Below are 24331 nucleotides of genomic sequence, written 5' to 3' on the forward strand. Positions count from 1 at the left end.
GCTAGTATGAGCGAGTACAATCACAGAAGTGTCACGTCATGTATGGAGGTGTAAACCACATCTGATATGAAGGAGGTGCGGCAGTCAGGGAAGATAACTCAGTGCAGTTTTTAGGGAACCGTCTTCCTCTTGGAGGCTCCTGCTTCCATGAGTCACAGCAGTGGGGTATGGCTGGAAAGGCTATTGCAACAGCTTCTGCTGCTGATCTATTCAAATTGCTTTAATTGCTCTTTCACAAGTCCAACCTAGGGTCAGGGATTGATGAAGCTTTGCCTTTTCCGCCACCACCACCGCTGTTTAGCCCAAAGTACATCCCCAGCAGGCCCGGTATGCTGAGCATACTCAGGAATTCCATTGGGAAGAACGGACAACTAGTTTTTCAAATGCATTTCATGGCTGGCTATGTGACAGGTAGTTTCAAAATACCACTAATTGGCAACTTAAAAGTCAAAATCTGTTTGCTAATACTGTTTTGCGAATCCTTAGTGTTTCACATCAGGGACTACTAAACACTTCTACGGTTACAAAGGAGCAGGGGTAGGGTCTAGTCCAGGGGTTCCTGTTTTATTCTGATTGTTGGGGTGGGTTGTGGTCGTCTGTCCTCACGACACAGCACGTATTCACTGAACTGAGAGGAATCCACCCCACCACCGCATGAAGCTGCCACATTAAATCCCTTCTGAAATAATCTTTCGAGCACCTGCAATGTGGGGGAAAAAAAATCAGGTTAATATTTAGCAAATTTTAGTGATAAAAGCATTCAGGAAGACTGGATCTAAATGATCGATTTAGTCTTTTGAGTCCTCGTTGAATGAAATTATTCAGCTATAATTCTTGAAGTTATTGTTAAATGACTACACTGTGATTAAAGTCTCGCTCTCAGCAAACCTCTGCAGAAAACAAAAATTAATCAAACAAATAAGCACTTTGCAGAGCAGCTTAGTACATTATATAGTAAAATACTGGACTGTGGTGATATTGATGTTATCTCTTACTGCTAGCAGAAAGCAACATCAGGTTTAGGTCGTAATAAAAAGCACCCATTACTCATTAGTAATACGTACAGGCTTACAGAAAGGGGCTGAAAACGTCTCAGCTCTTCTTCGGCAGATGAAAATGTCTTAGGAGGCTGAGCGACACTTCTGCCAGATCTCCACGGACATCACAGCTGTGGTGTTCCCTCGCTGGAAGGGAGTGCTGCTGTATGTGCATGGAAAGCATGGCGGGGATGGGATGCGGAGCCAAGGCATGGATAACCAGGAAACGTCCTGGCTCAAGAAAGAAGTTAATTTGTATTGCCCAAATACGTGTTTTCTTTCTCCTAAAGAAAAGTTGGTCCAATTTAGATGCATGAATTTAAGGAACCCAGAGGCAACTTTAATTTCTGAGGCTGTCACACAGCACATTACCCTAGGATATACTGATCTTGGCAATATGTTCAGGGCCATGTTTTCACATGCGTAAGCATGTTGATATATGGTTTCCCAGCAGAGCAGGACGCACACAGACTTTTCTCAGAGCAGATGCCAGGTCCACCTTCAGCAGATCTGCCATGCCAGATCTACCGGAGGAGCTGCCGTGCAGCCTCCCGCCCAGTGGTGGCTCTCCCAGGTCCAGGGCAGCAGCCTGGAAAAATGGTTCTTCTACTGGTGGCCATCAAGGGGATCAGCCTGCACTGGTCTGTAAGCGCCCAAGGCACCGCTTCCATTGCCACAGCACATGGGCCCGCTCCGGTAAGAACTGAACCTGGTGGTTGTTTAAACCTGATGAACTTGGCAACACCACCATCCCCCTGTGCCAGCTGACTGCTGCCCACCGCGACAGACTAGGGACAGAAAAGGGACTAAGCCACTTAACTTGATCATAGAATCGTGGAATCACAGACTGGTTTGGGTTGGAAGGGACCTTAAAGCTCATCCAGTTCCAACCCCCTGACATGGGCAGGGACACCTTCCACTAGAGCAGGTTGCTCTAAGCCCCGTCCAGCCTGGCCTTGAACACTGCCAGGGATGGGGCAGTCACAGCTTCTCTGGATCACTCAACCTGAGTGTGTTTAAGTGTTTAAGCAATAGACACACCTTCAGATGGAGGTAACTCATACGCTTTACACATTTACATGACAGAAAGAACTTTTATTTCTTTTTTGGTTTTACTAGCCCTGTGAGCACTGTAGCAGTTACACCTACTACAGCAGTACTACCAAGTCTTACATTTCATGGCTCAAGCTGACCATTAAAGACCTGCACACCAGATTGCTGCCCTGACACACAGACCGTGCAAGATCATGGTGTGTTTCTTAGTGCACTCTTTTCTTGGCCTGTATGTTGGCTTTGCTTTCTCCAGAAACAGCAGTTTGGAGCCTTTAAGGGCCACGGACAACTGTATCCGAGGTGGTACCATGGTGCGATGCAAACCACGGCAGCAGCATTTGCTGGTTTTAATCCATGGGAACTGAAAGATCAAAAAAGCCTACTAGTGTATGGTAGAAAAGTGAACCTGGGGAGATTAAAAGAAGAGGGGAGAGAGTGGGTTATCAAAATGTATTTAAGATGCTTACAACTCCCTTATCTGGGAGCATACCCAGGCTGTATGCTGTCTGTAGGACAGAAATGGGGTGTGTACACTAACACTTGTACCAGCGAAAGAGGAAAGCCGGAGTTGGAGAGGGAAGGAGGAGTGAGACATCATCAGACTGCTGTTCCACAGGCTGGAGAGTATTTTGACTGTATTTGACATTCCTAGAGCTGGCAAGATGAATATGAGAGGCAACCCAGCTACAGGACAGGAGGCTGCTTCCATTTACCTGGATAGCAAACCAGAGGATTGACAGGTAAGATTTCAGAGAGAGATGTGACTTCAAAATCCTTGATAAAAACTTTCTCAAATCAATTTCCTTGTAAGACAAACCAAGCACAGGGGCGCCCTAGGCTTGCCTCCATCCAAAGCTATGGAAGGCTGCCTTTTAACATAGAACTCCTCTTCCCTAAGCCAGCCCTCTGCGAACACACAGTCCAGCTAGACGTTACACCTTAGAGCACCGCACGCAGAACAAAGTGATTCGGTTTTACTACCTAAGTGCTCAAAGGACTAGACTGCAGGCTATCGACTAGCCTTAAAAACCTCAGCAAGAAACAAACCAGGCCAAATCCTGTAAACAATGCAGAGAATGTTTAAATATTGTAGTGTTTTAAGTGTAACCTTGAACTCAGCTCTGTGGAGAAAGGCTCCTAAAGGCTGCTTCCATGTATGCTGAGCACTGGTTTGTATGTGCTGGTGCATGCACAAGACTTAGCATCATGTTAAACACGAACAGATTTAAATGCCATTTACGGCATTTGGTTCTATGCACATTACTTCTTCCAAAGGAAAGATACAGACAGAGAGAAACTAGTGTCTCTGAATCAAATTGGAGCTTCTGTCCTGTAAACCTCCAAAGAGAGTACATCAGAAAGTGAGCATTAGCTGTGATTCTCGTATGTACGTGGGACACACAGTATTAGAGGATTTGTTAGTGCTGAGGCGCTGGCACAGTTTGCCCAGAGAAGCTGTGGCTGCCCCATCCCTGGCAGTGTTCAAGATCAGGCTGGACACAGGGGCTTGGAGCAGCCTGCTCTAGTGGAAGGTGTCCCTGTCCATGGCAGGGGGTTGGAACTGGATGAGATTTAAGCTCCCTTCCAACCCAAACCAGTCTGTGATTCCATGATTTAATATACTCTGTCTCCCAGTATTCTGAGCACATCTGATTTTGTTGCAGTGTTTACTAAGCAGAAACACGACATTTTCACTTAATGCATCTCATTTAAATTTTGCAGAATGCTAACAAATACATTCTTAATTATGAAGACTCAATGCTCAACATAAACAAGCACCACAGCATTTTCTCTAAGGTAAGCTCACGCATCCCACCAGAATCTGTTGCAAGGACTTGAACAAACAGTGTCAGTCTTAAGAAAACTGTATATCTGTTAGTAATAACAAATGGGCATTAAATTAAGAGCTACTGTATTTTTTTGGCTTCCACTACCTACTCACTGTTGACATTCTTTGTTTGAAGTGCACAGCTCTAGACACAAAGCATTTAATGAAAATACCTTCCAAAGATAGGAAGAATTTTAAAATATTGCAATTTTGCCACAAATTATATTCAGCAGGGCACAGGGAGGCAAAAGCGTGTACCAGAGCAAGCAGCAGACTTACTGCATCGCTCTTTGAGATTCTTTGGAAATGATTCAGCTCTTCCACCCACTTCCCCTCCCAACCCATCTCTCTTAAGTCTGTGTATTTGCTTCCCTGTACTTCCAACTTCTGCCTTAATACTCTTCTGCCAAAAAACCCTGGGAAGGGGAGGGGCAGTACCTCTGTGCTGACCAGAATCCTGCAGAGCCAATGATAATTAGCTGCTGCTTTCATCAGCCTTTGGTCTCAGAAATGCATCATTTTGCAGAAAGTATTTGGAAACACTTTCTATTAATTATATAGTAAAATAATGTAATTTAGTAAAATGATGTAATTTAGTATTATTATTTATCCTGTGGACTGACAGAAACACAACATGGACTTGTGAAGAGACACTTTGATTCTGTCTGAATTCTGACTGAATTCAGAACACATTCAAATATTAACAGTAATTAACATTCAGCTTCTACTACACACCACTTAGGCTAACCCAAAGCCAAGTGCTCAGCCAGGTGGGCATCCAGCTCTTTGGCCGGCTGCTGGCAGTGCTGAGCCCATCGATGGCCCTTTATTGCTGTGGTTATTCTAATTTCTTTCATGCATGTAACTGTGTCACAAGGACAGAGTGGCTGAGACATGAACCCGCTTCCCCATCCACTTACCCTAGCTGAAGTGCAGCTGCTCCCTTCTCCACCCAGCACAGTGATGAATTCATCACCATTCCCACTGCCAGCAAATGGACCTGCCTCTGACCCACCTCCAGCCCTTCTACTTCTGGGGCAGCCCACTCTCAACCTTGCCAAATGTGAAATTGCAAAGGACTGCACAAAATCAACCACAGGCATCAGCCTGATCAAAGTTCAACCAAACAAAACACCTGGGAGAGTTGAACCAAAACATCATACAAACCAGCTGGGTTTAGACTGGTTTCAGACAAAAGCATTATTAGTGCAGGGAGCACCAGGGAGTGCTGCCCCAGGGAGGGAGGTGTCAGTGTCAAATGCGCATTGCTAAAATGACTGCATCCACCTTTACTGGTCTTCACAGTCTGGCCAGCCAGTCCCATGGGCCAGCAATTCTGAGGGTATTTGACCACAGGGAAGTTTATCAAGGACACTAGAGCATTTCCCACAGCCCAGTTAACATCTGCAGCCACAGCCTGTCTGTGACAGACAGTAACTTTGGAAATACTCCCCACAGGTTGATTTCATTTTCCACAGTATTTGCAGCATATTTTAAAGGCATACATGTGAAAACTGAGAGCTGTTTAGCCCTTGTTGAGTAAGGCACAAGTTAACAGCATCGCCAACACCATTCCTTCTCTGCAGCCCAAGGACAACTACAAAACCAAGGCCTTGACCACAGCGGTGGTGATCCCTTGTGAAATGGCATTTCTTGTCCATAAGGCTGCTACCTAAACAAAAGCCACAGATTTATTTCTGCTACCATCCACCTATCTGTCCAGTTATCTTCTTTTGTTTCATGTGTTTAATTTTAAGCCTAATGTCAAAACTCTTGAGCATAAAATGAAATACATTTTGTTTAAAATACTCTGGGCAATTTTTATAGAACATCCTTTTGAAAAAAAAAAAAGTGCAGAGATCAATTTTTTTAAGTCCATCCCGCAGGCACCATCATTTAATTATGAGTGAGACATAAATTATGCATTTACACATTGTTGCATTTTCTATAAAATGGTGTGGAGATTTTTTTTTTGTAGTTTTTGGAACTCTCTCTTTCTTCCTGGGGGCACTTTGGAGGAAAAAAACCCTGTGCTGCAGGCTATACATTGATGAAAAAATTAGCATTTATCAGTCTAACACCATTATGAGACCAGCATGGCACTAACATACACAAAATCTAAATCTATTTTTCTGCTTAGACTTAGGAAAACCTGAAAGGCTGTGATCTCACCAGGCAGAAAATGTCTCCTCGCAGTATAAGCACTGAAGGTAATCAGGCAGAAGCAAATAATCTGCATATAATTGAACAAGAAATACTAAAAAACCCACCCCAGCAAACAGATGAGCCAGCACTGAAAGGCCATTACATTACCTGCACTGAGTTCAACCGGCAGTATCCATTCAAAGGAAACCTGATAACATGGGTAGGGTCCTGGTTCCAGCCGGCATTCACAGAGTTGCACATGACATCCCCAGTCTCCGGGAAGATCTCTTCTATTAAAGCTTTCTCCCCACTCAATGCAATTCTCTCCCCCAGATCGGGAGTCACTCTTACGACCAAGCAGTCGCAAGGCTGGAAATGTTTCCTTTGTTCTTTCTCTTGTTTCCATCGCTCAAGTTCCTTAATCATTGGCTGCAGCTGGTAATACTTTGCTTCTTCATATAAAAGATTAAAGTCCTGGGGAAAAAAAAAAAGAGAGAGAGGGAGAGAGAGAAACTAGAAATGCTTATATAGTTCTCTTTTAGCAATGAGTATTGTTCCTGTTTGACCTGCTTAGGCTTATGTATTGTCAGCAAGAGTGCAAAGGTAACAGGTACCCAAATACTCTGTCTTCATCTTAACACCTACATAGAAAACCACACTGTGCTAGTGGTGAATCTGTTCGAGCTGACTGTGAAGTTTCCACTGCCGTGAATTATCTGTTCATTTATCATCCCATAAGCTCAATGCCAGCAGGCTTTACTTTTGGATTAAGAAATCAAAATAACTGGTTGCACTAAGCAAAGCCTCCTGATGCAAGAGATGTCCCGAGCCCTAATCTTCACTCTTGGCCTCAGATAGTCACTTCTGATCTTGCAACAGAAGATCTTGGACTTCGCTGTCACCCCTCACACACGTAACAAGATGCAGATGTCAGTTCAGCTTCACTTCTCACCTTAGTTTGCTGAGTCTGAAATTCAGCTACAGCAGCTGCTCTCTGCATTTCATGATTATTCATACACTGAAAGTCTGCTTTGGATCCTGGCAAATTATACAGAGGTAGTGACGACCCCACCCCAACAACTTAAAAGAAACAGGTCTTCCCAGCCATTTGTCCATCACCTCACTTGGGCTTTGGGCAATTCAAATTACCTATCTATCTGATGCAAATTCCAGTTCACTGACTGAGATGTCTTCTGCACATCTTCATTAACAACTTTGCATCAGATCTCCAACAGATCTTTCCACCTCAGCTACTGAGTATGATAAGACAAAGGGTGTCAGCAGCCCATCACACCAAGCCAGAGAAGGAACAGAGGGGCGAGCACCAGGTGGACAGGTTGCTTACACTGGACCCACCGCCTCCCTCAGCCTCCTGAAGGGAAGAAGAGCAACAAGAGCACCAGCTCCTTTCTGCAAAGACCTGTCACTTGCTTTCCTGGATCTTAGGCCTGTCTACAGATGGAAATGCTGCACCACAGGTATGCTCAGTGACTTTTTGGAGCACGTTACAGGTCAACATACCTGGATGTAAAGACTGCAGTGAAATAAAAAGAAAAATCACAAGAGTGAAGTGACTGAAATAGTTTGGACTGGGAAGGATGGCATCACAAGACGTAATCAAGAAATGGGCACCAATATTACATGAAAAATAACAGCAGTGCTGCTGCTCCAGGACTTGGGGAAGCAGGGAAATCAAAGGCCAATGAACATGCAGCACAAAAAGATGCGACTCTTCATAATGGCTTGGAATTAACCTGTAAAATCTGCTGCTGCAGGATATTACTGAACCAAAGCAGTTAGCTCTGTTCAAATTTGGCACACAGACCCACGGCTGGTAGTGGAGAGGTGCTCCTTCTCCCCAGGGCTGCCTACAGCCTGGAGATGTATGAATATTCACTGACACTGGTAAGGTTATCGCGTTTCAAAAGGGACATCCAACCCTTTACATCTCTTTGATGTCTGTTAAGGCTGGGACAATAGACACACTGCTAAGGGAGAAAAAAGGACCAGAGAAAATGCAGAGAGGGAAGAGGGATAAGAGGCAAGTCGGAAGAAATGAGGGCAACAAACACACAGGAAGTAGCTGGAAGATGAAAAACAACAGGAAGATTAAAAGAAGAAATCCTACAGAAAGCAGCGCGCTCAAACTGAGAAACCATGCTGCAAACAACTGGAGCTGGTTACAGGCCAGATGAAGAGGCGTGGAGACTGGCTGCATCACCTGATCTCAGGTAAGACACCATCAGCCCAAAGCTTCATTCCCTGACGGATGGTATTTTCTCCCCTCCTCAAAATCAGCACTCTGTGCTGAACCATTACTGCTTTTCTGTGTCCACCAGGGAAGCTCCCTGAGCATGGCATCAGTTTAAACCTACAGAGATTAGCAGCCTAAATTATAAAGCCCCTGCCCTAAACCTTATGAAGTCTTCGTGTGGGACACACAGCTCACCACCTAACTGTTCATTACAGAGCTGTGTGCAGGGGCCTATCAAACATTCACTGGGCATCTGCTGGTCCCATGTATCTTTTTTAGCAAAAGAAAACATGCAATGCTAAGGAAAAATTTAACTCTGGAGAGTGAACAGGAGCATGTAGTGCTTACTGAAGATCACGGACAGTCTCGCTGTTTTCAGCAGGTCCTGAAAAACTAGGTTTAGCCTACCTGTGTTCATGGGCACTACAAATAACACATTTTTTGTAAGGTCAATCAAATGAATATGTGCTAAGAACACTCAACAGTAAAACCTTGAGGAGATCGTATAGCACTATAAAAAGCAGTCCTTTATTTCTGGAAGAAGAGAGAGGTACAATGCTCCTGAGGCTGCCTGTGAAGCTCATGACAGTCACAAGAGTCTTTTTGACTGACTTCACTGGACTTTGGACTAGGCTGACAGTATCCTGAATCACAGGAGTTCAATGGTCCAGCACCTCCAGGCCAAAACAGCAAAGCCATAAAGCAAACAAAACCAGCATCACACCACCTCTGCCTCCCCCAGGCCAGCTGTTAGCCCACCGTATCAGATGCAGCCCTTAGTGACTCCTGCTAGCCACCATTTATCCTAAATAATACCTAAATAAACAAGATAAATTTTATATTCTGATATGATTTTGTGATAACATGACCAGGTTTCAAATGAAACAGCTCATCCACTACTGTTCCCAGAGGATACAGCCGCGCTTTAGACGGCTATGTGGAAATTGGGGCTGTGCCTGTGCATCACGTGCTCTGCGGGATGAGGTGTGCAGTTGGTCACAACTGCCTGGGTTAAGCCAAGATATTTGGGTTAGTTTCTAAAGTAAGACACTCTGTATCCGTTCCACGCTTGGGTTGAATGCAAACATGCTGGAAAGGGTTCTGCGGCTGGAAGAAGGGCTTGTAGCAGAAGCTGGGAATCAGAGGTGTGCTGGTGCAGAGAAGCAACACACATGCAGCGTTAGGGAGTCTGGGCACCTATTATCAGACAGTAGCAATAAAGGGAATTTGTTGCACTGAACAAGGAGAGGGGATAAAAAAAGTGTCTATCTTCTGCTAGGCAAGAGAAAATTCACCTTCTGTGGCCCCCCCTGCACATACCACACGCTGCTCAACCCAGCCACCACCAGCCCAGCTTGCCCCACTGCCCTGACCCTGTACCAGACTGCTGGTGTTTCTGCAATGAGTGACTAGGGCACCACTCAGGCATTTGACCATGTATTTAGGGAGGGAAGAGATTCTTATTTTTGCCAGACCAGAAACAAGGAGTGAGTGGCTCACACTGTGCAGGTCAAGCTATCTGAAGCCTGTGCTTGGGCAGGGTAATGGACTCACCACACTGCTAACTACACAATCTTCTCATTCAGGTCTTATACACTGCTCAGAGTACTGTGCATCTGAGACCTGACTGGAAGCAATGACCAGCTCTAGATTGTCTACAAAGGATACTCAGGATGCCCAGGTAATACCAACATAGCTATTTCCACCCTTGCACTGTAGATATAAAAATCCTACCTTGATGATTTGCAAAAGTTTAACATGAAATGTGAAGTAGAATTCAACCCACAAGGGACCTCGCCATGGAAGTGCCACAGGAACTGCAAGAAAACATTTCCATGCTGCTAGTTTTGATAAGTTATCAAAGGCAAACGCAGACACAAATCTTCCTAGACCTATCCAGAAGAGGCACATTTCACTGAGGCAGGCACAGGAGTAGCTACAGGGCATTAACTGCCTAGCACAGTGGCAAAGTGCACACAGTCTCATTGAAACTCAGAGCAGCCTGGTACAGCTTCTGTCTCAGGCATACGCTGACAGACGCACACAGATTCTGCGCCTTCTCTCTTACAGAGGCTGCAGCCCTCATGTCAGTGCAGTCCTGCTGAGCTCAAGACAGCATCCCACAGCAGATTTTGTACAGTATCCAGGAGTTTCTTGTCCTGTGGGACTAATGATGTTTCTCCCATTTTTTCTAAGGATTATTTCCCTAACTTCCCAGCTTCTTAACAGGACTGCACTTTGTGGCAGCACAGCTCAGAGTCAAGCAGCATGTATGGTAGCTAATGAAGCTATCTGCATTTAGCCAAGGAAAATCACTTAACTCCAAAGGTAATTCCCACCAGCCAAGGTCCCTGCTCATGAGCAGATTGCTCCTTGCTAGACTGAAAGGGGAGATGGACAGACCAGCCTCTGATTTTGCTGTAAGGTGCCACAGAAATTGGAATGCCCCATCCCTGGCAGTGTTCAAGGCCAGGTTGGACACAGGGGCTTGGAGCAACCTGCGCTAGTGGAAGGTGTCCCTGCCTGTGGCAGAGGTTGGAACTGGATGAGATGTAAGGTCCCTTCCAACCCAAACCAGGCTGTGATTCACGAAAACCTTCATCAGCTACCACGAGCCTTCAACTTGTTGTGGCTGTTGGAGGAACTAGTGAGGGAGTTGTATCAGGTCACTTGGAAGAGGGAGCAGCCAGCCAGGTGGAATGTACACAGGCTTTCCCCAGCCACGACTTCTGGACGTTTAGCTCTCATAGGAAAGGTAAACAGATCTTTCAAAGACACAGCTTTTTGCCTTTCACAAAATAATTTTCTGCTTGTGATTTGGTAGGAAAGCTTTTTTCCTGGTTGATTCCACAGTCACCTCTGACAAGCATGACATACTGCTGAGGAGGAGATGGGAAGTGTGACTGCAAAGCCAGTTGTGCTGCTGTTGCCACATCAGTGCCAGCGGGTCAACAAAGATCAGCTAACTATACGCAGAGACAGCCAACATAAACCGTAAAACAGTGTATCCTGTGAACCTGATGCTGTTCTCTCAGTACTAAAGAGGTCTTCTGGTTCTGTACCTAATGTTGACTCCTGAACAGGCTGGAATGGCTCTTTCTGCCATTTGTTTTTTCCACTTGTTATTCTTTGTTACATGAAACAGCAAACTGTCATCCTGACTCAATGTTTCTTTTATATTTTAGTGCTGTGAAGATCTGACTCCTGGCTACGAGAGAAAGTTGCTCACTTCTACGATGACAACTGTACCATTTGCTAAGGTCAGTTTGAGAGCACTTAAAATTAGATGCAAGCACTGATTTTAAAACAATAATAAATTAGTGTGTTGGCCCTGTGGTTCTGGTGCTACAAGTGACCTCTATAATACATACAAAACTCAGATGTCCTGTGTATTTAGTACTCCTCCCCTCCTTAAGATGGAGCAATAATATACACATTGCCTATGTCTGGTTTTGTTTGATGATCTCTAAGGGAGGTGTTAAGTCCCAAGTAACTAGGTGTGATGAGTCCTGGTTTTGCATGAAGTTATGTACTGGCAGTGAAGGGGACAGATGCTGCTCATAAATGTCCTGGGGAAACACCTCTGATGGAGGGGGGAAGACCAAGGCAGAAAGGCCATGTTGGATGGGGCTTGGACCAACCTGCTCTAGTAGAAGGTGTCCCTGCCTATGGCAGGGGGTTGGGACTGGATGAGCTTTAAGGTCCCTTCCAGCCCAAACTGTGGGCTGCAGAGAGGCAGCTATAGGGCCAGCCACCCATTAACCCAGCAGCATGGCAGACCAGGGGGTGCTGGCTCCACGCTCTGCCCCAGGACATTTGTTGCTCAAGATGTCATGGTCCCACGTGCAGGTCTCCGAACCAATGCAGGAGGAGGAGCTGCTCGCCATCACCTCGGTTGGCACAGGCTGTCTGTGAAGGAGGATTGAGCCAAACAGCTCAGAGTAATTTCTCAGCATTCTTCATGTGGCTTGAAATCCCCCAAACCCAGGAAAATTACATGAACTATTAGTGTTGCTTTCAGCAGGGAGACCTGTCAGACACTAAACACTTTCAAGTTCTGGCTTATTAGTAGTTGGAAGTATAATTAATATTCACTGTAAACACACCAGTCAGACTTGATAATAAAGAATCACTAGCCTTGGAACACATACCCCACTTTCTCTGCATTTCAGTGTTAACTTAGTCTGAAAACAACACTTAAATAGCAAACACAATAATGCTGGTGTGGTACTAACATTCCAAACTTTCCAAAATAACCATCTGAGCAGCAATTCAAGTTGAAAAGCAACTTGGCTAAACCTTAAGGCTAATAAACTGCTTGATTAAATTAAGGAGTAAAAACTAATAAATATTCAAAACACTTGATAATGCTTTGTTTGACATAAAGAACATTTAATGCAAGTCTCACTGGAAAACCTGTCAGGTTTTATACTTTAAATAGAGTTTTGCATTTAGAAACACCAAGTGATTCCATTTGCTGCCTTTGATTATTGTCTTCTGTCACTTTAATCATGCTGGTAAAATTACACAATTTCTGTGAAGTCAAATCCGTTTACAATGCAGTTTTAATATAGCTTTGCAGCACATTCTTCTATGCATTTTTATTTAGTTACTCCCTACCTAGCAATACTTTGCTTTGTTCTTGAGCCCTCATTAGCCTGGGGTTTGCTCTAAAGCTCTCCCAGGGAGGAACTAAATAAAATACAGTTAACCCTATGCAAAGAGATGGTCTGGAACAACGGACTGAGCCCGGGCACAGCGCCGGCTCTCCTTAGTCTCTCCCAGCCCTGCCAGGGCTTACTGTGCAGACAAGCCCTTGGCACCCACCAGCACTCTCACCTCCAGGCTCTTTCTGAATCCTGCTGGTTTTGTTTCACAGCACCTCTGAAATCTGGATGCCAGCTGAAGCCATGATCAGCTTGAATTACATCTCTTCTGCTCTCCTTTCTCATGCTTTTTTGTCCCAACAGATCGTCCAAAATGCTGCCCCTAAAGTATCTCTCTGGCCTTTCACCTTTACTGCTTCTCCACCCACCCTCCTTAACTTGATCCATCTTACAATCCACAGGACTGGTCTGCTCTTTAGCTTCACTCCCACCCATGTGTTTTCTCTCACCTATCTGCAAAGAACTTTTCTTGCATCTGCCCTTCAGTGCTCTGGCTCTCACTCTGCCTCGTGCACCCCAACCCATAGGCCCCTCTCCCCATCCTGCATGCCACTCTCCAGAAAGGGCAGTGCCAGGGCAGCCCTTCTGGGCTGGAGCTTCAAAACCATCCATAAATGTCAAAATTTCTCCCTGCCTTGGGATTAGGTGTGTTCTCCCATGGCACATTCTGAGGTCAAATATAGTTGTACTTGCAACTTAGGCAAGAATGGCTGAGGAGAGGTTTGCAGCACGAGGATCAGCTGTACTCCAAAGCTAACGCCACCTGAGCAACCACAAATCCGGACTCAGTCATGACTGGTGAAATTATCTTGCCTACCTAGGCCAACATGCAAAGTGAAATCCCACTGCAAGCCACAAGAACTTTCTTTTCCATCAATGCTCCACATCCTCTAACTGAGCAGATCTCCACTGCCATCCCAATTTATTCATCATTTCATCCTGGAGTTAGTGCTTTTGTTGAATCTTGTCATCTACAGTCTGGACACTTTTGTCTTCTAATTTTCATACATAAGGATGACAATGTTGCAAGTTTCACAAGTGCAAAGCCAAGTGCTCTCCAGAGGAGAGCTTTTAGAAACAATCAGGGTTTGCAAAGTGACAACCACCACCATTATTTCATAAAGAACACGTAACGCTCCTGAAAAAGCCCTCAGTAAATTCCATCTCCCAAGAATATTTTGACATTCATAAATTGTGTAAAAGCTTACTTCCTGAAATCAAAGTATCTGCATCTAACACAAATCCTCCTGGGCTTGTTTAAGGGTGTTTCTTTTTTATACCAACAAGAAAAAAATGTATACAATTTAAGTCCTCTAAGTATCAAATTTTAAACATTTCTTTCAGATCCTGAGCATTAAACCCTGGTAAGTGCTAGTTGCTGATGTTGCTTCTTAATTGTTGTTATACCCTCATAAGTAAGCTAAAAATGTGAGAAAATACAATTAGATTAGAAAAACTGGTTTAGCCATAAGCTTCATCGTTTAACTTTTTACAGTATCCATGACAACTACCGGTCCATTTATTAAATAATAGCATCCCTAGTGTAATACACAAGTACTAAAAATCCTAACAATAAACAACAACATTTAGTTAAGTGTGCCTAGGTCAAGCACACAGTTCAACCTGCACCAAAACAAATGACAGAACAGGAGGAAAACATAGGTTGTATACTATAGCTTTCCTTACCTTAAAGTCATCTGGGAGCAGTAGCTTAGATGTTCTTAGGAAGCTTAATATATATCGGAAAATTTCACCATCTCGATCAATGAAATAATGTTGTTTTAAGCTGTCCAAGACAATAGGCTCTGTGCCATTAAACAGGCGACTTATTCTGAAAAAAGAAAAGAAAAAGAAATGGGCAAAAGAGACAAAATCTCATCACACCCTCAGGGCTTAAGAACATACAGCCAATTTAGTTGCATCAGTTCAGTGTGCATGAAGTAATATCTTAATTTGGTGACAAACAAGCACACAAAGAGAGCACCCACACGCTCACCCACACGAAGCACATGTGCACAGGCACACACCAGCAGCAAGCGCCCGGAGCTCGTGCTGCCCCAAATCAGTGCTGCAAATTAGGACCATGACCCCAACAAGGAAAGTGCCTAAAAAACACTCTCCCCATGGCTGGCAGAGTAATTTTGGTGAGAACATGTGTCACCATTATACAATCCTGCCCACATGTCCTGCTAATGGAGAACCAAATGGTTACTCAGAGATGGGTTCCTGACCATGAGCTTCTCCTCCAGCTTGGCTGTCATTTTGATCAACCGCCATCAAAACCTTTCCATGCTAGAGGAGAGGCTGCCCATGCGCGGAGACGAGCTGTATGGACCCCTCAGTGCTGGATAAGTGGCCATCCAACACTAAATGTTTTAGCAAACTAGCCATCAGTGGCCAGTGCAGCATCTACAGTACTGCCTCTGGGACTAGAGTCCCACCACCAGCAGTCCTGGGGATCAGAGTCTGGCAGAAGAAAAGCAATGTGGCACGTCTTTTACAAGCAAAGAAAAGGAAGCAAGACCTATGAGACCTGAGGATCAGCTGGTTACAGGACCAAAACCAGCTGTATCACTCCAGCTTTCTCCATGTCCTGAGGAGCACGCTCTGCAGAAAGCAAACGGGGCATCTGCCTGCCTGCTGTTCCTCCTGCCTCTCCCCTCCAAATGCCTGGCTTCTTTCAGAACGCTTTGTCTTCCCATGAGAAATAACCCAGCTGAATATATGTTCTTGAAAGGAAAATCACAGGAGACAGACAGCAACGACCTATTAAGTAATTGAGTCCATCGCTCTGACAGTGCAGCATTGTTCCCAACTGCAGAGTGTCTCATGTTTCAAAGTCGAGTCTTAAATAACCCTACCAGTGAGGTCTCCTCCATTTCCCAGAGAGACTATCCCACAGCCTGCTGGATTTCACTGTCAAGCCATCCCTTTGACTCGGTCATGCAATCCCACTGTGTACTTCACTGAGACCAGGGCAGGGCTGTCCTCTGCCATGGGTAACAAGCTCACCAAACCATGCCAAAAGGCAATGGCCAGCACTGCTGGTGGATGCTGCAGCCTCACTGCCCTCATCCTTCCAGCAGCACTACCCCAAGCTTCTTGGCACAGCAGAGAGGGAAGAGGATGCAAGGGGAAAGCATGCACCCACCACAGCAATGGGAAGAAGCAGGTTTGTGCCATCACCCCAGCGATGGGAAGGGGCAGGTCTGCTCCATCACCCCAGCGATGGGAAGGGGCAGGTTTGCTCCTCCACCGGTGCTGGTGCTTCCAGCTGTGCCCCCCACATGCTGTGGGCTGTGGATTCATGCAACATGGTGAGATTTGTTTTCAGGCTGTGAGGCTGCACCTCAGCCTGACCTTCTAACTTGCTAATTTACTTGCAGATTTAATTAACGTGCTGTTTATTTCTAAATTAAGTATGGAGATATTAAATGAAACTGGACTTAGCAAGTCCCCACTGAATTCAGCTAAAAAAGCCTTCCTGCCCTCTTAAGCAGGTTCCAGCTTTTACTTCTTCCTCTCATGTCTATGTCAGCAATCAGCTAGTCTAAGTTACTTATGAGAATCACCAAATGCTCCCTTAAACCCTAATTATAATGTGTTTACCATTTTCCTCAACCTCTAGATTTTCAGCAGTATCAGAGAACACCATCCAGTTCACGCTGCAACATCTAATTTATATAATCCCAAGTTTCGGTAAGCCTCCAGTAATTATTTTCTTTTTTGTTGTTATTTTAGGGCTATTTGCCTGAGATAGTCAAATGTATTGCCTTGTCCAGGAACTTGACAATTTACTTGCTTAGACACGCACATGAGCCAGTATGCTGTGAGGGTTAGACTGAAAGTAGAGGGAACACTGAACCAGCAGCTTAAGGTTCAATACGGTACATTTATTGAATAAATTTGGGTGGCTACTGAAAGTTTTGAAATCTTACACCTAAATAAGCTGGCTTCAACCTCCTCCCCTTCGCTGCCACTGCCCTGTGAAGCCTGTTGGGCTCTGCCACGCGTATGGGGGAAGGTCTGCCAACAGCGACAGAGCGCAGGGAAGACCGGGTAGGAAATGTTAATGGGCCGCTCTTTAATGTAGTGAAGCTTTCTTTTGGTAATGAAAACAAAACATGAATTTTGAAGCCTTTGTGGAGTGCCCTGAGCTGTATTTCTTCACTAGCAAAATTACTGCTGGGGAAAGAAACTTGCAGAGTGTTGAAAGACTTAACTGCCACCCCAAAAACAGAGTGATGAATAGTTTAAGGATTTATTTGACATTTTAGGGGGCTGCTATGTTCCAAGAACCAACTTTGCTGCAGCATGTTCTAACGCTGCGTGCAGGAAGCGCTCTGGCTTCTCTGTTCTTGTCAGGATAAAAGATACCTGTAGAAAGCCCATTAGAAAATGTAACACTGTGAGAGCACAAAGTGTACTCAAATGGTGGCTTCGAAAGGAAAGTTCGCCCAACAGGCATGTGAAGCAAAGGAAAAGAGCACAGTGCCTGGAAGCAGCTCTGTAAGCCCCACCAGGACCCAGTGTGCTCAATGGGTGGATCTCGGGCAGCCAGAATGAAGTGCTGTGCGCAGAAGCATGGAAACAGAATGTGTGCAGGCAAGTCAGCAAGTGCATGGGAATGGTTTTGCACTGTGCAAACTTGTTAATGTTCAATCAGAAATGAGGTACCAGTCCGGCTGGCAGGCTCAGGAAGCTCCAGTGCGCTGCCATGTGATGAGAGCTAAAAGTTATGGGAAGCTTCACTAATTTTAAAACCCTCTTAAAATTTCTGTCCAAGATTTAATCTTCAGACAGGGAACAGACCAAGCTAGGATCAATCCAAATAGTTGCAAGCCGAAGGATGGCAAACTTGCCTTTCTATTGCCTCTACCTCCCTGGCCGGTCCTGCAATGCTCACACCATCTTCCCAGTGCATGGTCTCTTCCCAGCCAACTATCCCTCCTCCTCTGCTCCTCCTGCCCTCCCAGCAATGAGCATTTCCCCACCACTCCGCACTGGTGCCCACCCCGACTCTTGCAGGGTCTCTGCTCCTGGCCACTGCTGCACCACGTCCTGGTGGAGCAGAGCCCTAGCAGGGTCAGTGTCCAACCTCCAGCTTAGCAGGTATCAGCAGCACCTCAAATCTTGGCTGGATGCTCTTCCCCGCTCCTCCCAACACCCAAAACACAACCTCTTGATCCTATTTCTACGATTTCTTTGTGCTTCTGTTGTTTCTGCTAAAGGCTTTTTACATTTTCAATAATGCTTCGCCAAAATGCCAAGGGGCGAGTTTCTAGCTTTGTACTGATTTTACTATGATATTAAGATCTCCTTTTATTAGATTAAAAACAAACAATGCAGCCAGCCAACCCACAAGGACAGGAGCGCCAGTAAATTCTTTTCTTAGTTTCTTGGGCAGGGGAGGAAGCTACGTGCAAGCACCTACCGATGGCTGCTGCTACCCACACCATCTCTTTCATGAACTCACCCAACTCCATCTTAGAAGCACCCAGGGCTTTATGCACTCCCAGCTCCCTCTGGAGCACCCTCAAGTTTTCCTGAGACCATCACTGACCACAGCCACAGCTCTGTACCTCACACCTCACTGTCAGGGGGTTTAATGGCACTTTAGGATAGGAACATTTTTGGGGTGGAGGGGGTTGTCTTCTGGTTTGGGCCAGTTTAGCCATTTTCTTGACAGCTCTTATAAAAAACTAACCTTCTTTTTTTTTTTTTTTTTTTCCCCCCTGTTCAAAGGTGTTACAGGCTGAGAGAGCTGGACTTTTTCAGCCTGGAGATGAGAAGGCTCCAGGGAGACTTTATAACAGCCTGTCTATACCTACAGGGGCCAACAAGGAATCTGCAGAGGGGCCTTTTACAAGTGCATGTAGTGACAGGACAAGAGGGAATGACTTTAACCTGAAAAAAGGTAGATTTAGATTAGATATTAGGAAGAAGCTCTTCCCTGTGAGGGTGCTGAGGCGCTGGCACGGGGTGCCCAGAGAAGCTGTGGCTGCCCCATCCCTGGCAGTGTTCAAGGCCAGGTTGGACACAGGGGCTTGGAGCAACCTGCGCTAGTGGAAGGTGTCCCTGCCCGTGGCAGGGGGTTGGGACTGGATGAGCTGTAAGGTGCCTTCCAACCCAAACCAGTCTGTGATTCTCTGAATAAATCTGGTTCCAGAGGCTTTCAGAGCACCAGCATCAGAGGACCTGTGGGACAGCAGTTGGGCTGTGGCAAGCACAAGCAGAGCGCTCTGCTCCCGAGCCCCACCATGGAGAGGCCACCATGGTTCTGTCCCATCCCACCCGTCCAGCCAGCACAGCAACACCGCATGAGTAAAACACCATCACAATGTTGCTCTAAAAGTATTAATTTAAGTAATTACATGATTAATATTTAACTGTTCAGTGATGTTTTTTGTCATTCATAATTTAGTTGTTTACATTTATTAAAAATTGATTCTGTAGACACTCTTCCTGCCCAATGTCAAATCAGCAGGGAATGCACATTTCAGCAAACTGTCATTAAGATATGTCTCTTTCCTAATTTTATGAGAGGAGAGGGGAAGAAGAGAGAAATGCACTCTCCCGCTCCACTCAGTGCAAAAGCGCAGCAAAGCTGACACAAGCTCTGCAGCTCTCCCTGCCTTTTATCCGGCGGCTGTCAGTCATACTTGGCTGTGGGGCTTTGCTGTGGAGCTGGAGGAGGAGGTGGTTGTGGGAAATGCCTCAGAGAGGAGGAAGAGGGTTGTTTAGAGCTGGGACACCAAGCGTGACCTGAAACTGCCCCATGGGACATGTTAGCAAAGCGTCCCAGGTGTACAAGCAGAGTCACTGCTGCTGAGCACAAACAGTGCTGCTTATCTCTTAAATATTTGTTCAAGGTGTGTAGGATAGATACTGTTATCTGCTTGGAAAAGAAAAAATGCTGTGAATTGGAGCAGAGGTGCTTGAGACCAGAGCACCTTACACTGTGCCTGGCATAACTGTGTCTGTTACAAGCCTGTACGTCCCATCACAAAGAAGTAACTTCCTGGAAAGAATGGGAAAGCTGCTGGAGCAGTTGCGCCTACGCAGTGCCTGCGTGCTGTGAGCCAGCTCTTTGCTGGCATTGCTGCATGCATCCTAGTCACAGCAGCACGGCGTGGGGTAGGCACGGGACGGTGCTGCCAGGCCTTCACAGTAGTGCTTTTTGTATTTCTATTATTTTAACTGTAAAACTCATAGGGTTTGTGCACAAGTTCTCAGCAAACCAATGGAGAAAGCACCTGCAGCTGCTTTCCCCAGGGAGGTATGTTAAAACACTCAATGCATTGGAAAAGCAGGCAGGGCTGGCCAGAGGAGGACAAGGATAACCCAGCTTTGCAGCAAACGGGTGTCTTCTGCCTTCTGGCCTGACAGCAGTAATGAGGTAGGGATGTTAGAACATGGTCTCTGCCAGGACACATGCTCCCTCATGCCCTGTACAGCAAGGAACATGGCTAAAGGTTGCACCTGGCTGCAGTAGGTTTTCTGATCTGCCTCAATTTAAAACTTCAGCTATAATTAGCATGAAAGTCCATAAACAAAGGTTTGTTGTATGGTTATACCATACCTTCACACCCTACTACCTGACCAGTGGTTTTAAGCCCTTCTCTAATTATAGGAAAGTAGCATGTAGGAGAGGCACTGTCTGCAGCACAGGCCTGTGCATAGATGACAAGCTGCAGAAACTGTGTGGGCTTCAGCCTTACGGCTCTGCCAGAGCTCCCATTTTAATCCAGTTTAACATCTTGACCATCTCAGACTGCTCCAGGCATGCACTTGGCTTGGAGGGTGCTTCAGTTGGGGAGAATTTTGGTTTAAGCATCTTTCAAATCTTTTATTTGTACAGAGATGGGAGAAAGTGTATGGGGGAAGAGTCTCATTCTTCAGTTGGGAGTATAAACTGCTGCTCTGCAAACCATGGTAAATCCAAGCAACCATGTGTGCTTTGGGACCAGTTCATGTGCCTGAAGACACGGAGAGATGCTCCCAAGAGGGTTTCTGGCATAAACAAGCCCAGACGAAATACTTCTCCCACCACTCCTACAGGATGGGGATGAGCACCCACATTTCAGCAGGGCAGCCTCAGACGTCCAGCGTCCTCCAGCTACTGTCTCACCCTGTACAGGCATCACTCAGCCCTGTCCCTTCAGTCCTGATGGCACAAGTGATACATTCAAGTATTCAGATATTCAAGTACAAAACTGCCCCATGAGAACCAAACGGAGATACTAAAGCTTGTAACCCAAAAGCCCCTCTCTCAATTTGAACAAAAAAAGAGTAGGGTCCGATCCCAGCAGAGGGATGTGGAATGTAACGGACAAGGTTTATCCACCTCCAATTCCTATAACCTCCTGCTCCTGCCTTCCAGTACTGATCCTGGAATGCCATAGGAGTTTTTTTTAGCCATATGCTCACTTTGCAGTGTTTTTGAAGGATATTGCATTCATTAACTATTAAGCACCTGAAGGAACTGCAGGATCTATTACCTAGATTTAATACTTCATATTTTGCAGCTCAGGCTGGAATATCTATTTTTGCAATAGATCAGAGCTAGTCTATATAGTGTCAACATGTATTTTTAAAGGTCAATAATCCATAAAGAATATGATAATCTACCACACAGACTCAGTCTTAGGAAGTTCTAAAAAGACTTTTTCCCTGTTCTTTATACTATCACTAAAAAGCAAAATTAAATATGCAATGGATTTTGTAGTTAAGACAAAGGCACGGACAAGTATGTTTTCAGTTCTCTGTTACTATCAATTAAAGTCCACTGAAGCAACAAGTAATAAAATCCACTGAAGTGGAAGTTACCAATTATTTCTGAAATACCACAATGCATTCATGGTAAGGGTAAGAGATCCTACAGTTCCTTCTTTTCCACCTATTGTTAACAGCCTATCTCCACACTTAAAACACTTTGGCAGGTGGCTGTAATATATAATTTCATGGAAATACGTATGTGTTTTTAGATTTTAATACATGACACTTATCTTTAATTTGTAGAAACAGTATTGCCTATACATAAATCAGCAGTTAAGACAAGAAATTGGGAGCACTAGTGCCAGCTAGAGAAGCCAGTGTCTTTTCCTGCATTAAAAAATTGTCTTGCTAGTCAAGAGCTGCCCTGATCCGGCATCCATGTGGCCAAGCATCCCATCAGGTCTTGAGGGTGGAAGAGGAGTGCAACGAGCAGAGCAGTGACTAAGAGAATTGGGGCTCCCATGAGATTTCTTTTCCAGGCTTTTCATGCCCACCAAATTTACAAGGATATTAACATTAAGCCCTTCACCACATTGCAATAGTGGGATTAGGCCCATCAGCACTGGCCACTCATCCTAAATTTATCAGCAGCATGTTTGTCCCAAGGGTTCGGCTTCTACCACCCATTTCACAGGGAGTCAACAGCTCAAGAGCAAAATGCTGCTTAGCTCTCAGTAACAGTGGCAGAATCCAGCTCTCTGTCAGCCTAATGGTTTTATTTTGCCTTATGAAAATAGCATTTGTCTATTTCAGTGTGTTATTTTTAACAGCTATAAAAAGACTTCACTGAGGTTTCTTGTATGGCAATTTCTGTATTACAATCCTTCGCTGCATTTGGCCTATAAACACATTTATAGGCAGAGTAAGTAGACACAGGAGGACAGAACAGCACTCATCACTGCACACGCTAGCATCCCACCACATTTATTTAAGTCATTAGTCACAAAATGCCTCTGGTCTGCTTAACAATTAAAACCAGTAACTTTCAAATACAGGTACAATTTGCACTTCTCCATTAAAAGTTCCCTATGTGCTTGTTTATTCTTTGTAACAGGGACAGTGACAAACAGCCCCCCATCATTTTTTGATGCTTAACCATACTGTTTGCATTCATTTGGTCTGGCTGAGCTGTTTTGCAGTAACCATGACCAGAACAGAGGCTTTGACCCTGGAAGGTGTGCAGATGCAAGGCAGCCCAAAAGGAAGTGGAGAGGCTGCAGTTAAAGTAGTTCAGGACAGGCCAGTTCTGCCACCCCTATTCCTAACAAGCAGTAACTGCTCTGGGAGAGTAAGAAGGGCAGAGTCTGGCTGACTTGCATATTCTTAACAAAAGTAACCAAATAATATTACAATGTAATATAAATTGTCAAAATACAGAAGTTGTTAACAGTAGGAGCTAAATATTATTCTTCCAGTGAAATACTCCTAAGTCCAGGTAACTGCACAGAAGCTCATAAAATCTCAGTAATACCTACCTCTTTGGGAATCCCTCTCTATTTTAAATCACTGACTTACATATAAAGTTAAAGAAGCACAGGTAAGCTGGATTTCTAGTACCATAATTTTTCTGGTATAAAGTCCAGGTTACTTTTATTCTTCTTGCGTCTTTTACTTCATTCTAACCGAACTTTTGCCTAAATAGTTCATGAAGATTAAAAATAATAATACAAATTTGTATTGCAAAAGTATCCTGATTTTATTTTGCCACTGTTGCTGCTAGCCTGACTTGAGCTCTGCAAGGATTCTTAACCTTTCACATTTTCTCAACAGAGAATTTAAACTAAATTTTGGCTATGAAAATCAATGCAAGAACAAAAATTCTTTCATTTAAACAAACTTCTAAACCAGCATCTTAGTTTACTGAAGTGTTACTGGTTTCCCAAAGGTCCCAATCCTGCAAGAACTACATTTCAGTTCAAAATCTGTGGGAGTTGTGGGCACTCAACAGAATGAAGTTGTTAACACTTGAGAAGATGCACAATTCAAACAAAACATTCCTGCCTATACAAGCATTTTCTTGCTATTCCTTTAACCATCCCTTTCCCTCTAAATCATGGTACTTTGAGGGCCCTGGTGAGGACAGAGTTGCACCAAATGCCAGCTCTCTTACTGCTCATAGTTGCTGCAACATCAAGGGCAAGCTAACAGTATTTTTACTAAGATTTGCAAATCTGACTAGATCTGGACATTACTTCCATTACCATCACCCTTGTACAACTGGAAAGTTGAAAAACATGTACATACTAGTTGTATTTTAATATAAATAGGCTAAATCCTTGCTCATTGAAAAAGCAAAGAGCAAAACTCCCACTAGGACTGGCTGAAGGCAGGGAAAATTTCAAATGTAACTCATTTATTTATCTTTCAGGGTGCGGGTCTGTCCCTCTACATCCTTTGCATGTGTGGGTGCTGTGAAACCGCCGTGTTTTAATACGCAGCAGGAGAAAGAGGGGTGGATATTGAAGGGCTGCACAATCTTTTATAAAGTGTAAATGGTGACAGTTAACACATTCACTCTGGAACCTGCTGCTCCTGTAAACAGCTAGAATATTTATTCTGCTTGAGCCAC

The 24331-nt window shown here is 44.8% G+C and overlaps 1 protein-coding gene across 1 annotated transcript in view; it reads right to left on the reverse strand.

Annotated features, from left to right (window-relative positions):
• Nucleotides 1–202: 202 nt before the first annotated feature.
• KCTD15 (potassium channel tetramerization domain containing 15) overlaps nucleotides 203–24331 on the reverse strand; it is a 37405-nt gene continuing 13276 nt past the window's right edge. The window contains exons 3-5 of the mRNA XM_010015187.1: nucleotides 14671–14815; nucleotides 6232–6537; nucleotides 203–700 (exon numbers count right to left, since the gene is read on the reverse strand). Of these exons, the coding sequence (XP_010013489.1) occupies nucleotides 545–700; nucleotides 6232–6537; nucleotides 14671–14815 (607 nt within the window). The 3' untranslated portion in view covers nucleotides 203–544. The remainder of the gene's footprint in view (nucleotides 701–6231; nucleotides 6538–14670; nucleotides 14816–24331) is intronic.

The sequence above is a fragment of the Nestor notabilis genome, unplaced genomic scaffold (assembly GCF_000696875.1).
Source record: "Nestor notabilis isolate BGI_N333 unplaced genomic scaffold, ASM69687v1 scaffold14325, whole genome shotgun sequence".
Taxonomy (NCBI): domain Eukaryota; kingdom Metazoa; phylum Chordata; class Aves; order Psittaciformes; family Psittacidae; genus Nestor; species Nestor notabilis.